Source organism: Silurus meridionalis, chromosome 6 (genome assembly GCF_014805685.1).
Source record: "Silurus meridionalis isolate SWU-2019-XX chromosome 6, ASM1480568v1, whole genome shotgun sequence".
Lineage (NCBI taxonomy): Eukaryota > Metazoa > Chordata > Actinopteri > Siluriformes > Siluridae > Silurus > Silurus meridionalis.
The window spans coordinates 13,569,696-13,586,171 of NC_060889.1; the positions used below are offsets into that span (position 1 = coordinate 13,569,696).

General features: G+C 36.9%; 1 protein-coding gene across 11 annotated transcripts in view; it reads right to left on the reverse strand.

Moving 5' to 3' along the window:
• The window catches only part of LOC124387640 (collagen alpha-1(XXV) chain), a 164,410-nt gene that overhangs the window by 29,408 nt on the left and 118,526 nt on the right, over positions 1-16,476 (reverse strand). For 10 of the 11 annotated variants that reach the window (XM_046852096.1, XM_046852103.1, XM_046852098.1 and 7 more), the window contains exons 11-17: positions 15,811-15,855; positions 12,481-12,525; positions 11,868-11,894; positions 11,336-11,380; positions 2,498-2,530; positions 2,334-2,369; positions 1,274-1,318 (exon numbers count right to left, since the gene is read on the reverse strand). In XM_046852096.1, coding sequence (XP_046708052.1) covers positions 1,274-1,318; positions 2,334-2,369; positions 2,498-2,530; positions 11,336-11,380; positions 11,868-11,894; positions 12,481-12,525; positions 15,811-15,855 — 276 coding nt within the window. The remainder of the gene's footprint in view (positions 1-1,273; positions 1,319-2,333; positions 2,370-2,497; positions 2,531-11,335; positions 11,381-11,867; positions 11,895-12,480; positions 12,526-15,810; positions 15,856-16,476) is intronic. The other variant, XM_046852099.1, reaches the window with a different exon arrangement.

Sequence of the window (16,476 nt, forward strand, 5' to 3'; positions counted from 1 at the left end):
GATGGTCATAGCAATAAATCGTCCGCAATAAATTTGCTTCAGCACACAAATTTCCAAAATTGGATGTGCAGAGTGGACTTGTAGACAAACCGATTTGCTCATATTTTTGCACATTAGAATGATGCTTTCTAAAGACTAAGACTGGATGTGTTAGTTATTTCAAGTAAGAGGAAAATAAGAAATAGATTTGGTGGAAATGAAAACATCTCTTTTTTCCACAAAGTGGTACAATACCACAGAATCATGTACTTAATTTATGTTGGTTTTGTCCCTTTTAGTTTTATGAAATGACAGTAAAATGAACTATTGCTGTTTTTTTAGCACATTATTTGCATTATTAAACAAATGGATGCCAGTGGACTGATTTAAAACTAAGGGAAAACATCACTATTAAAAAAGAGACCTCAGTAACAGGAGCGTGAGAATAACATTGTAAAAAATATAAAGCGCTGTGCTTTGTAGGTTCATATTCCTGCTTTCAATTCAAATGATAAAACAAAGTAAATTAAGTCATTAATAGTAAGTCATGTTCACACTCAGTCACACTAAATACATATTGATCTAGTGGTATAATGTCATCTTGTCAACTATTATAATTTTATTTATGTTTGGTTCAAGTGTGTAATGTACATAACAAAACAGTGTTAGCATCCAAAAGCTTGTCAGCCCTTCAGTAAATGGGTTATAAAAATGGCAAGAATTTTAACAAGACCAGCAGAACACAAGTATACAAAAAAAGAAGTGCAGCCAAACAAAACAAAATACCAATAAGCATAATCTCATGCTTGCATCACATGTTGTAGTGTTCAAGCAAATTGCTATAGTAAAGCATGATTAGCGCATAATTTCTGTAAATAAAAAATACAATCCAGCTGGCAAAAGGCAAATTATACAGAATCTGGTGGATTACTGGTAATTTGAAAGAGGGAAAATGTCTATATATTAATCTGCCTCAATTTGAGTCTACTCTGTTTCTTGCACTGCATTAGTGATTGACTGCAAAACAGAACATGTTAGCTCACATACAATAATGTTTTTATGCTAGCTAGTTCCACACATAAATCAATGGAATTTAGTTAACCAAGACAAACTAAGTGTGATCAAGTCATAGACACACTGCCACAATGAACAACAAATTGCAGTGAATCATGGAGTAGTGTTAGGCCGCTGTAGGTGGATTATGGGAATTGGGTGTACAGTTAAATCACCAGGATTAAACCCCCTTTGGAACACAATTGACAAATTTCATGGATGAAGTCACAGCAACATTTACCTTTATTCCGGGAAGTCCAGGCAGCCCTGGAAGTCCTGGTTCTCCCTACACAGGAAAAGTGCAAGAAATTACAGCCAAACCAAGCTAAGCCTCAACTCCTGGCCTTGAGCCTGGAAAACCAGCTCAACCACTAAAGGTTTCACTCACTGTCCACTACACCACTAAATCAGACCTCTGTGTTTTGACCAACGTGACAAGCATCAGTTTGCTGTTGTGGAAGCAGAATTGGGCGTTTAAGGATGTTTCAGTTGGGTGACTTCCATGGAAATCTTGTGCACATTTTCAGGAATCGCAATTCCCTTGGCTATTGTGTCAACCAGCGTGTTCAAACTGAATTATGTTTAGCATGCATGCAAAGTGGATAATAGACCACATTTCTGAATTCTGTGGTGACTCATTCTTATCTCTAAAGTCACTGTTATGGTTTTTAACAGACACTGGTCTATAATTATTGCACTGGAGGCTAAGTAAATCATGAGAAAGTGGTGAAGAAAAGCTGAGTCCGTAAAAGCATTAACATATCATTAAAAAAAAAAACTTTCATTGTTAGTTAGGCATTCATGCACTATTAAAATTAATACGCATTGGGAATGTAAGTAGGAACATTTTTTCTAAACAGATCTTAGGCGACAGATTGAGACTTGCGCATTTCCACAAATCATTGAAAATATGATGAACGATTTGCCACAGAAATAGCTGCTCGCTGAGTCCCACTAAATTTCACTTGTATAAATTATTCAGAGTATATTATCTGTTCTTTCATGAGAACTCTGTAGCAGTTGAAGAGCGCAGTGCAATGTAAATAGAATAGATGGATGTAGTATAATATTTAGACATGGTGTTGATGGGTAGTAGTAGAGCTTACAAAGATACTCACTTTCTACCTGAATTCTTCCTCAGTGCAACATGGATATGAAAAGCAATCATTGCTCTGATGTGAACACATAATTTGGTAATACAATATAAAAAGCATCCTAATAAAAAGTTAATTTTCATCTCAATGCTGCATTTTAGTTTAGTTTAGTGTTTAGCTAGTGTTTAGTGTATAGTGTTATTATACCTTATGCCCACTTCGTCCTGGTTCACCGGGTTCACCCTGTAATACCAAATTAAACCACATGGCAGATGAGGGCATGAATAAAACAGCTGTAACTGTGCTTTAAAAAATATGCTTAAATGAATTTAGAAAGAAATCACAATAAAAAATTCAGAAGTAAATTATACCTTAATGCCAGCAGCAGAAGACCCTGCATCACCCTGAGGATTTAAAATCAAAATATTTTAAATTGTAGAACACCTAAAAGTTTGTTTTAGAGTCATTTAAACATTCAGTTCCAGTTATCTTTCATGGAAGTAATGTATGAATGCGTATGAGTGGAGGAATACAGCAAACAAACTTATTATAAACTGTCTGGCCTGATAGTAACAACTGAATGAAGGGATAATGTTTCCTTATTTAAGTGTAATACACCTATTTTAGATAAGAACACAGAATATTTATTGTGTAAACATACTTGGAATTGCAGCTATTAAAAATGCAAAGATAGATAGTGTATAAGTAGTGCATATCTGCTAAACATCTCACTGACTTTAGAGTATCTGTGTTTTCTTTAGATTGTGCTTTTCCAGACCAAGCAAAAGACAAACATCCAGAATAGCATGTGTTGTTACTGTTGAGTTGAGTCAGGGTTTGAAAGCCGGCACAGCTGATACACTGATGTCTCATATAGTGTCTATACTCTAGTAAGACCTTCATGTTGCAAGAAAGATACTCACAAAGCAAACAGACAATTGGATATGGCAATGAGTGGAAACATATCCCAATGTGTGCAGGTGAGATTTGAGAAAAGGTGTATAGGTTCTTCAAAAGTTGTTTATAAGGGTTCTTCACTGGCTTTTGCATACACTCATAATTTGCAGATTTTTCTGATTAGCTTATAAACAGCTTTACTCAAGCACCCGTAGCAATGTTTTGCTTTTAATTAACATCTTTCTGATCCAAATAATCCAAAACTTTAGTCATTCTGGTAACGTTAATGGTATGTTTATTTTACAATAGCATTGTTTCTATAGGTGACACAATGGCCCAGCAAATAGCATCACCACCTCAGTGCTCCATAGTCTCTGATTTGATCCTAAACTCACATTCTATTTGGAGTTACATTTATTCTCCAACTGTCACGTGTTATTAAATTTTTGTGCATTTTCCAAAATAACATCTTATAAGTGTACAGATGACCCTACAATAGAATGTGTTTGATGCTGTGTAATGGACTTGCATTCCATATAGAGTACATTCCTGCCTTACATGAAGTGTTCCTCAGGTGACTGTGGCTCCACTGTGACCCTGAAAATAATTGTTATTTCCGAGGAAGTTTTCTGTTTTCTGTGCAAGCTAGTTCTGTATGATTTTATTAGCTCCTGATATAATTTGCCACCATAATGCTGTATGCTAGTGGATGTAGAGATTAATTGTCTCTCAGTAAGTAGCCCATTGCTGGAAAACCACAGTATGATGCTTCTCAAAATCTGTCATTACATAAAAATATTGTTTTGACAAATAAAGAGAAATTTCCAAAAATACAGACATTTGTCACCTATAATTATTTTTTGCACCTATTGATTAAGATGAAGTAATAAAATCTTCCCACTGTTGCTCAGAATAATAATAATGACAACAATAATAATTCAAATGGTGTAAATATTTTAGTTGGAATCCTTATTCCTACTATCTAAACAGTGCTGGCATTAACTTAAATCGTGTGCCAACAAACAACTTTTCATTAACAACCAACCAATTTCTTTCACCATTCCTTATAAATGCAACATGTTTGTGCTAGTACAACATGCAAGCTGAGATTATAATTAGAAAATGCTTTTCAGATTTTGATTAATTAAAAGGAGTAACAGATCTCTTTATTATTTTATTTTAAAATAAAACAAATTTTTTATATTGTTTTATGCCAAACTGTATAGTATCAATTACTCTAAACAGTTATTTTCCTATAAAAGCATTAGTGCAGCACAGAAATTCTCATGTTTCATTTGTTTTTATTGTGGTTTCTATCTTGTCATCATAGGCTTCAATTCATCAAAAAACATTTGTCCACAAAGGATTTTTGTGTAGTTGTTGTGTAGCATTTTGTATGTCAGCTTGTAAAAATGCACATTTTTATCCAAAGAGAAGAGAAACATTCTTTACTTTCTGGATTTTAAAGGTTATATATTTAATAGATATATTATTCTAATTTGTGATTTATTATTGATTTCAAACTGAATTATTAGGGTTTATGTACATTTCACTATGCCACTTCACTTGATTAGACAACTTGATCAAACTGGGACTTTGTCTGAAGAAATAACAGTTAGCGCGGGAGGTTTTAGAAATTATAAGGCAGACTAAACAAAGTATTGTTAACGTGACTTTGTCACGACATTATCTTTGCAGGAAGACACCGTAGAAAAACAAAGTAATTGTATTATCTATTTATTTATTTAATTATTTATTCATTAAATATATTAGTTTGTTTTATTCCCTATTTATGGCTGTTTGTCAGAATTCCACTAGAGTGACGTCCATCAGGTTTTCCCAGCCCATAATAGGTATGACAGAAGGCTGCTGACATCCTGGAGGGAAGCATCAAGTGTTTTTACTGGTGTTTTTTTTTTCCTTTTTTAAACAGAACAACAAAAATAAAATGTGTGGCCAATAATAATCACTGCAAGTGAGTTTAATGTTCCTTTGGGATGTGATATGCATAAGGGGAACAAAGGGCATCTAATAATTAGAGCTGGTGGGAAAGTCAGTGTGCGAGAATGGGAAGGCTGGGCCCTCTGCCTGCTGCTGAATTAGAGTTTCCACATGCGTTCTGCATTCAGAAGTTTCTGAGGAATGCATGCCCTGGTTTTTACTAGAGTCATTAATGAGAGTGCACAAGGCAAACTTAATCTTTGCATTTTCTGTTAGCCATAAACTGGATTACTATTTACAGATGGATATCACTAAACAGCTTAGCCCCATGTATGCTACCGCATTTGTGGCTTGTCTTTTAAAATTTATATGGACGTTTGTGCAACCAAATGCATTGTGGGCTTAATAATAAAATATAGAAAATTAAAAAGAGCATTGTTAAATTATATTCTTACTGGATTTCACTGTTTAATGCAAATTTTTCATTTAGTATTTTATAATTGTTCCCTTTTAGAAACTTAAGCTGTGTTGAAACACTTTCGGAATGCTTCACGTTGTCCACGCTCTGAATCAGGTGTGAAACCCGGGCAATAGCCAAGTCGTGGTGTCATCTAGGTCCTGGGAGACCCCATATGCGGCCCGTACCTTTCCCCTACATTCGCTATACGCGAATATAGGAGATGCCCAGAGGCTTCTGTGGCTTAACCTGTAAGCAGAAATTCCCGACAGGGACAGGGTTTTCCTTCTGAGCACCCCAGTGGCTCGTTCTGGCCTATTCAGGCGATGCTGTAGGTAAGGGCAATCGCCGACAGGTTCAGGAGACCACGGCGGCATTTCAGTGGCACTTCCCTGCCAGCGAAGCCCAAAAACAGAGGGTTGCCGCTATAAGGCCCAAATCTAAGGAGACGGCCAACCTGAGGGTGGTCCTCTCCTTGAAATGGCGGGGACCCGCCACCTCTCAGGAGGCTCGAACGGCTGCAGGGCATTGCTCCAGCCGCTCTGGGAGGGTCAGAGGCCAGCCTTGAGAGGCTGGTTCCCCTGAGAGATTTCCTGGTAGCTTGGGAAGAGCCTCCAGACATATCTCGGTGGGTCCTGTGTACAGTAGAGAGGGGCTATTGATTCAATTTGGGTCCTCTCCTCTCCGGTTCAACGGGTTGTTCAGGTTTTGGCCCTGGAGCAAGAAGTACGCACCCTCCTGTGGAAAGGGGCCATCGTATTGGTTCCTCCCCCAATCAAAGAGTCAGGCTAATACAGCCAGTATTTTGTTGTTCCGAAGAAGGACGGCGGATTGCGGCCAATCCTAGGTCTACGCTACTTGAACCACTCACTCATGAGGCTCAGGTTCAGGATGCTCACCCTCAAAGAGGTTGTGTCTCAGATCAAGTCCAAGGACTGGTTTGTAGTGATAGATCTAAGGGACGCCTATTTCCACATAGCCATCCTTCCTGCTCACAGGAGTTTCCTGATGTTTGCTTTCAAGTTTACCAATATCTGGTCCTCCTCTTCGGCCTAGCACTCTCAGCCCGCACCTTCACAAAGTGCATGAATGTGGCTTTAGCTCAGCTACGGCTTCAGGGCATCCGCATTCTGAACTATATCGATGACTGTTGATATTAGCTCGATCAGAGCTTCAGGCAGTCCGGCATCGAGATGTCATTCTCGCCTGCATGAAGAAGCTGGGGTTAAGACTAAACGCAGGAAAGAGTGTGCTTTCTCCATTTCAGAGAACCACCTTCTTGGGCATAGTGTAGGACTCGACCGTGTTGCAAGCACAATTGCTTTCGCTCCCACCCACTCACTGTGAAGCAGTTCCAGAGGCTGCTGGGTCCAACGTGATTCCACTTGGCCTCGAGGGGGCAACCCACTCCACATCATCAAGGTCTCAAGGCGAGCTCTTCGAACCTTAGATACATGGAGAGAACATAGGTTCCTGTCACAGGGCCCCGTCTTGGGAGCTCCTTGTCGTCATGTAACGTACATCGTTCATGGCACATAAATGACCTAGAGATAATGGCCATGCTTTAAGCACTAAAACACTTTCTGTGAGACCTTATGGACAACACGTCGGTGGTCTCATACATCAACCACCAGGGGGGTCCTGTGGTCCCAGGGGAAACTCTCATTGAGAGCAGTTTACATCCCGGCCTATGGTGCAGATGTGGCCAAGGCTACATCTGTACGCCTTTTCCCCTATCGTGCTGCTCCCGGGAGTTCTCGAGAAAATCCACCAGGAAGGAGTACGTCTCCTCCTGGTGGTTTACGGAGCTGCTGTCCCAACTCAAGGGACCTCCTTGGGAAATTCCTCCCTGGAGGGATCTCCACTCACAGGCAGGGGGAACCCTATTTCACCCACCGCCCAGAGTTTTGGAAGCTATGGCTGTGGCCTCTGAGGGAGCACAGTTTCTAGCAGCTGGTCTCTCTACTGAGGTACTTGAGACCATCCTCCATTTCAGAGCTCCCTCCACGAGGAGGTTTCAGGCCGCTAGATGGCAGCTGTTTACCACATTTGGCCGTTGTGTTGGCGGCTCTATCTGAATCCCCCTTCAAGCCTTTGGTCGAGGTGGCCCTTAGGTAACAGTTAGTAAGGACAGCCTTTCTTTTGGCGATATCCTCCCTTAAGAGGGTCGGGGACCTACAGGCCCTGTCTGTGGCCTCGTCTCTCCTGGAGTTTACCCCTGGCGTGGCCAGTGCCTTTCTCATCCCTAAACCTGGGTATGGGCCTAAGGTGCCTACGGCTCCCTCATGACCTGTCGTTTTGCAGGTATTCTGCCCTCCTCCTTCCTAGCCTCAGACCTGGAAAAGCAAAATCGACTGTGTCCAGTGCGAGCATTGGATACATATCTCCGTGGAGAAAGTTGGAGCAGCTCGAGTTCCTGAAAGGGAACGTCTCTAGGTTCCGTATGTAACCCTAGTTCCCTGAGGGAACGAGATGCTGTGTCAACAGGCCATATTTTCTGCATCCCTGCGGTGCTTACATTCTCTTTTTTCATGTTGCTATCATCCCTCAGCCATTTTGTAGCTTCCTGGTTTTCGCGACGCCACCCGCCAATGACGTCACGAGTTGCCTATTGGACAGATTTGACACGTAATTCAGAGGGTGGGCAATGTCTCCAAAGTGTTTTATTTCCTCAGGGAACTAGGGTTACATACGTAACCTAGAGACGTTATTTGGCATGAAAGAAAAGGTGTATTCATGGCATCAAAGTTCATTCTCATGTGCATTTGTGATTTCTTTTATCCAGTCCATCTTGTGAAGGGAAACAACTTGATAGATAGTAGTCATTACAGATTAGGCATTGAGATGTCAACTGCACAGGAAAAGCTTTCATTGCCATGGCTTTCAGGTACAACTGTGAATTCTAACATCCCATGTGGACCTTGACATACAGGGAAATTGTTACTATTTTGCCAGGAAAGACTGAGAAAAATCACTGTGAAACATTAACAATAATTCAAGTAAAGGATTCATCCAAATCTTTGCTAAATCCAGTGTTAAAAAATAAACTCAAAAGCAATCAATGATTGCACAGGGACAGATTTGGTATGCTGTAGCATGACAATTTTCCTTCACTGGAACTAAGTGGCATCATCACTAAAGCTTTTGTGGCTGAATGGGCAAATCCCCATGGCCATTCTCCAAATTCTAGTGGAAAGACTTCTCAGAAGAGTGGGGGTTATTTTAAAAGTGTGTGCCTTAGTGAAAGTGATTTCTTCTTGTGACTCCTAATCATTATTGCAATGCATGAAAGTAGTCAACTACCTGAAATAAAGGCATGGTCTTAAAAGGGTTTGACATTCTCACTCTGTTCTCAGTTTTGCTTTCATTTGGACTCTTTACACAGACTCAACTCCCATAAGACTTGGTTTTGAATCAAGGTCAGCAAATCCTAGTTTTGGATTTGTTTTGGGCTTGGCAATGGTGGTCTTGACTATAGCCATAAGTAGATGACTTTAACAAAATGGATAAGGACATCAATAGTACAGTCTATGTTTTTTTTCCTAAAACAGGCAATAGAATATTTTTGTTTTCTTATTACATGTAATCAAAAGAGTGATTACTTCTGCCACAAAAGTTCAGTTGTATAGGTGATGAGTGCTAGTTACAGTTAAAGTTATAGCTGTAGTTTGGTTGTGGCTCTTTGGTGTCTTGTTGTTTAAAGTATGTCAGCATGGCTATAATGATTCTTCTTAGCAGAACATGAGAATTTGTAGCTGTAGACATTCCCAGTAGACCAAAGGCAAGCAGGGCACTTTGGTTGCTGGCAGATGACTGGAATACGATTTGGCTGCAAGACTGTGAGGCACTACATGGAAATTGTGTCATTGGCCTAACCCTTATATTCATTAAATGCTTTCTTGCAATCCAATTAGCGTTTATGCATAAACTGTTTTGACCAAAATGCATTTTTTCCACCTTTGAGATCGCAAATTTCATACCCAATTAAATATTTATACACGTCAAATATTTTATTAGCAGTTTAAACTATGAAAATAAATCTTTTATTGAGAATTTTTATCATAATATAAAGAAAGTCAAAGTTTAACACATTTTCCCACAGTCCTTCTGCTGGTCGAAGTTAATTCAATGTTAATAACTGTCTTAAACAACATGTTTTACCTCATCTGTCACACTCAAGCCACAGCAGCTAGAGCAGAAGTTAAATTTCCACCAAACAAAATCAATTGTTTTTTAGTTACTCCTTTGCACAAATACTTTTAAACATTTGGACAGATTCTCAGAACTCTAAATTTCTCACTTTATTATTTATTCTTTCACGCTTGCCTTGTTGTTTTAGTGTTACCTTTGTTAGCCATTTTGTCTTGAATTTATAAAATAAATACAATTATAACCCAATTCTTGACATTTTGTCGATGGACATGTCAACAGACCTGCATCCACCATGAGAAATGTACTACTCACTATTGATAAACCTTAATGGAAAACCTCAGACATATTTCCAAATTATGACAGAATGTGTTTTAAGTGTATAAGCTAGAAATGAATGCAAAGCATTAATGCCCTTAGTCAGTGGTGAATCACACAGTGGTGAATGTCCATTTTAATCAATCCAGTACTCTATGGCACTCTTTTATCCAAGAAGAAGGTCATTAGGTGACAAACATGGAAAACATGTAGGCGCCACACTGATCAAGAGGATTTCTGTCTTCTCTTTGACTTATGTATACATTGTAGATATTACATTTTGCTCTGGGTGAATTGTATTGTATTTAAGTGATTTAGACATGACTTGTCTTTATTAATCATTTTTCAAAAGCTGCTTTAAAGTCATGCTATAATTCAAATGTTCATGGCTCTAAGTATAATGAATGTCAGTGTATTTGATGAATGTCAGGATGATTTTTTTCTTTTTCTGGATGAAAGTATATGGTAGGACTTTTAGGACTGTGTAGGTAGGACTGCATGTCAGTCAAGGAAATGTGTAATGCATTATATTTTCCATGATACCTGCATCCTTATTCATACCCCCAATCCCCCCACCCAGTTTAATTTAATCTTTTTTATTGCAGCAAGGTGGATGAGATCAAAGCTTTTTTCAGTCAACAAAGTTTTATTGTAGCCCATTTTCTTTTTTGGACTGCTTTCCATGCATGGAAATGGTCCCGCATCTGTTTCCTACAACCCTCCTATACTTGGCTGATGCTTGCACTACCACTTTGACTAAGAATGTCCATAATGGTTAAAAAATAGTTATGCTCCAGTGTGTAATAAATTGGTGGAGACACACTGGGTACATTTCTGTTCCACAGTCTATAAGAATCTCCACCCCCCTTAATGTAGTGTGAAGAATGTACACACCCTTCATGACTACATTATGTGAGGTTTAAACATTTTTCCTTTTTTTCATGGCACCGAGACAAACTGTTGTACATTTATTGATATATTGTGCTCTTAGTATTAGGCCAACTGTCAAATTTGTTTTGTGAACGGATTTTTCTGGCAAAGAGCACAATGCCAGGAAAAGTGTGTACAAGAGGAATTGTGATTATATATATATATATATATATATATATATATATATATATATATATATATATATATATATATACACACACACACACATTATAAGCCAAAATGATTATGAATTTTCTAAAATTTCTTTGTACGTTTGTAAATATTATATATATTTTTTTGTCTGTACAGTATATTTGTGCATGTGGTAAAAGTTAAAATGCAAAAAATGAATGACTTATACACTACTTCTACAAAAAGTAAAAAAAAAGTTTTAGTCAAACCTTTATTTTAACTTTAGCCTAATCTTAAAGTGAGCAGTGAGTTGAAAAACATGTATGGCAACCTATGAATACCAATAAGCATTGAGTATTAAGTATTTGTCCTTGCGCCGGCTTACCTTCTCACCAACATCACCCTTTGGGCCCTCTTCTCCCATGTCACCCTATACAAAAGGCAAAAAATCTTATAACATCATATATTTATTTATAAAAATATAAGACATAAATAAAAATATATTATATTATAACTTAATAAGGTCTAACATTCATCCCTCTTATTGTATGGCAGTTAGGACAACATTTATGTTCCAGATGTTAAATGAAAAACAACTTCGAGTCATATTGCCAAACTACTGGCATAATATTTGATCCTCAGCTTAGAGCCTGAAGGAATAGAACAAATAGTAGCTAGCTGCCAACATTGTTTATCGGATGAGGATTCTTCATTAAAAATAAAATAAATAAATAAATATATATATATATATATATATATATATATATATATATATATATATATATATATATATATATATATATATATATATATATATATTATTATTTTTTTTTTTTAATTAAGTATCTTTTTTTAGTTAAGTATCTTCATCCGTTTGTTGTCTAGCATGATGTATAAATGTATAAACATGGACTTACCTTTTCACCTTGCTCTCCTCTGTCACCCTAGTTTAAAAGAAAGTTCAAAGGTCAGACAGTGCAGGAGGTAAGAAAATAAAAGCACACTGCCTGTTTAGATTAAATCTATGATTAAGTTCACGTTCAATTAAGAACTGAAGCTCATGTTACAGCTATTGCTTCCACAGATGACCTCAGACTTAAATAAGGAACAATTCCCTAGGAAGTGTGCCTCACTTTGAAATAACATTTACATGCAGATACAGAGGATATGGTATGGTGCACAGAGGCAGGACAGACAAAAATATTTAAAATGAGATGTAAATATTTGCGATGATGGACAAGATCCATATGAAAATCAAGTATAGTGGAACAGTTCGAATCAGTGGCTAATGATGTTCTGTGTTCTTGCAATTTCTTGCATTTTTATTAGAAATCATACAGCCATCTTGTCAGATGATTTTTCATTTGAACATCAACACATTTCTGGTGGTAGCTTGTTAAAAAAAATAGGCTCTGTCTGTGATTGATGTCACAACATAAATCCATTACAAAAAATAATAATCTGAGAAATTTGAGATATGAAATGGATTCCATGATTGGAGGTAAATTGCGCACATCATGTGCCACAAACCTTGGCACCAGGCATTCCATCTAATCCGGGCATACCCACCTCCCCCTACAAACAACAAAGCATAGAATGTGACCCTTTCATTCCCTCCACCTAGTGAGCCATGATCTGTTGCACCCAAAAAGTCTCAGGAGTCCAGATAAGTTTATTGTCATGACGTTTTAGAAGGAATTTTTCCATATTTTCTAAGGTGGTGAATTATATATCAGAGTACTTTAAATAAGCTTTTCATACCACTAGTTCTAAACTATTACAATAATCCTGGATTTTTGTATTACTCCTGTGGCTGTTCATTTTGCTTATAAACTAATACTTGCTATCTGAACACATTCAAACATATATTAAACATTAAGCTATATTTTCAGACATGGTATTTTGATGCTAATCTAAATTGCATCTAATGCAAACAAATTTTTACCACTTGATGATTTGATAGAGGAACTAATTTACTTTTTAATTAAACTTTACAACACCAGAGATCCATTTCATAAAGGCTTGGCACCCAGCCATCCAAATACAGGCACAGAGTTTCCAAGTAGAATTTCCAGTTAGAAAATGGTCTTACACTGTTTCTTTTGTACACACAACCTACATTCTTTTTCATCTATTTAATGCTCCAGAGGAATACTGTGCTTGTGTATCAGATATTCTCTGTTCATTTTTCTTTTTATTTACTCTAACAATACCAGATCTAACTACCAACTATCCAACTATCAATGAAAAAAACCTTGTTTGCCCTACAATACAGTTCTTTTTCAAAGCAGTTTTGTCCTTACAATTTCGTCAGGGGATTTAGATGAGGATAAAAGGAAAAGTAAGGAGTCAAATTATCTAAACGCAGATACAGCACATTTAAAGCAAAGAACTTCCAAGAAGGGAACTACTGAAACAAAATCATGAATATTTGATCTGTTTAATAAGGTTTATGAGTTTTATTCCCTAAATTTAGCTTGAAAGGTCAAGATCAGCATTAGCAACATGGTGTTACTTTTAACCATAATGCTAAGATGCTACTTTATCTGGGTTGATCAGATAGCAAAAATCACCCTACTAGTTTCTGCCAAAACTGAATGATGTTGTCATACCCTTCATCACCCTACATCAAACTCTAAACCTGTCTTGCCCCTGCATTCTGATGACCAACGTTTTGCTCACCTACTTTTAATTTTTACCCATTTAAAGGCTATTCAAGAACTGTAATGTCTTTAGTTTGTAAGTTATTAGATATGTATATTCTCTGTTGTCCTTTAATGTGTACAACCCTGTTTTTCCAACTCTCTAATTTCTGCTATTGTTATTGCATTCTGGTTTTCTTTTTAAATTTGATCCCCATGTTCTGTGGATTTGTGACATTTTGCAATGTTTTGTTTTTGTCTTCAAATCATGATTTAAAACATGACCTCTGGATTGTGTTTGGACATTGTTGAGTGATAAATATATCTCAATTTCTATTCAACCACTGTCCTGCATTACAGAAAACCTCACCACAAATGGGTGGAGAAGATACTCCAGATCAGCATGTGCCATGGTGCAAAACAAACACAGTAACTGCACAAAGCATCACATCAACTAACCTATTCTAATATATGTACACCTATTTTATCTCTCTTTGCAAAAAGAACAATTTATTTCTTAAGGTAACAGATTTAACTTCCCCTTATCCTTCTGATTTTCAATGCATGCATCAATATGACTGCAGCCTAGAAAAATTACAGAGACTATTGCTGCAATTATAGGTTTTAGATTTAATCTGTGTCTTGCTCTGTCTGAATTTTTTTAAGTGATGTTTAATTTCTTTACCCACTGTAAAATGGCCTGTAAGCTCTAGGTTAAGCAGAAAAAGAATAGTTACACCTTGCTCAGGGATTGTACAATGAGGCAGAAGTTCGCCAATATGCTCTACACAAAGCAGATGGAGTTAATCCGCTCTTATTTCTACTTTATCAATTGTGTGATACAAATAAAGACCAGCTGACAAATTGACAAATTAGGCACATTCAATATATCTGGACTAACTCCTGAACAAAGGAGACCCATCTCTCATCTCTTTCAAGGATAAACTAGGGCTCAGCCCTCTAAGGAACATTGCCTTTGCAGTTATGCAGAATACATTTTACAGTAAAAACACATGTAGACATCTTAAGAAAGGATGAATATATTGTGGAGGATGGGGGTCTCTCCTGATATAACAGGACATTACAGTATTCACATTAATCTGTACAGCACAGAAATTATGGTAGCACACATCCCCCTGTTTTTTCCAATGTGATTCACAAACAGCTAATATCCTGAAACTTGTTATATTTGTAATATTTCATATTGTATAAAAGATCATGATCCATGCTATCACAAGGTACATTCAGTATATGTAGCTCTGACATATCAAGAAGGTGAAACCTACACTTTTGCACTGATTGCCATGGTCTAAATGCTTTTGTGGTTAAATCTTACTCTCTTCTGCTTCCTCTTCCAGAGGCCCTACAGCAGTCACTGTACAGGGTTTTCCCTCCAGCTTAAATGTATATTTTCTCTTATAAGTGTAAAGGATGAGTGAAATTTTATTTTTCCAACCACTTTTTAGCTATTATGAATATTTAGTTATACCTTATGGCTTTGTTTTTGCTCTTTCTGTTTTGTCATTTTCATAAGGGTAGCTCATTTGATTAAGACCAATGATCCTCTGGCCTGCAGAAACCAATTGTTAAGATTGAGGTTTAAACACCTACAATATGAACATACTGTATGCATATACATCCCCAAAGCCTCAATTACTCTCCCAACCCCATAACCTTTTCAGCTTTCAGACTACATGGTCTACAGACCTTCTTATTCTTCAAATTGATCCAATATGGAACAAATTATTGATCATTTTAAGATGTTTTATTTATGTATAAAATTATGTATGTATGTAAAAACGATTTTGTAAATGGTGTTCTAAAGAATATCGATTGTTTTAGACCATGTCCAGGGTCCACCTCCTAAATGGGTAAAGCATTATGGGCAAGCTATCAGGAATTGCCAACATTGTACAGTATTTGGCTATCACAGACAATTCAGTAGGTCAAAAATAGCTTGGTAGGAGTATACATAGTGAATGTCCTCCAGTCAAGTCAAGTCAAGTAGGTTTTACTGTCATTTCAACCAATGTACTGGGCAGAATAGTTAATCTACTGGTTAAGTGTATTGAGTTTCAGTCCTTTATCAACTGTGTTCGGCTGGAACATTGGTCTGGTTTTGACAATAACAATTATAACAATATTATGAGCTGATATTATGATTTTAAACCCTAAAAGTACATAACATAGATGTGTGAAAAGTTATTTAAAAACTTACCTTCAGTCCATCAATACCTGGAATGCCAGAGGGCCCAGGGGAGCCCTATCAATAAAAAAATGTTTCGGATTAATTAAATACCCTTAAAACTATATTACTTTTAATTAATGTTTTAATCAATAAATAAATAAACCTGATTCTGATTCGAATTAGTTGGATAATTATGCCATCTTAAATCACACATCTTCTTTGAATAATTCTACAAACCAATGGCACTAAATAAGTTGTCAGGCATGGAGCATATGCTCAATTTCTCTCTTCTAAAAGATAACATAGTGCTGGCCACAAAATGTTTCATACTCTCTTGACTATTGAGTCTGTTTGATAAGACTCACATATCCAAATATATTGTTACTGAGGCTGGAAAAACACCTGGCAAAGACAACTGACAAACTGACAAGAAACAGAAATCTGCTGTGGATTCTGCTACTCTGGAACTCCAAGTAGAGCCTTGTAGATCTTAAAGAAATTATATATAGTATTTTCATGTCTCTTCATTATTGAAGCTTTTATAGTTCTATTGATACAGTATATCTAAATATAATAATAAAATCTCCTATGCAAGATTTGAGATGTTCTATTTTTCAGCTATTCTTAGATATTTTTTGAAGAAAAAAACTATTGACCAGTTGACAGGAAATACCACTGATTATTGTTTTTTCATCA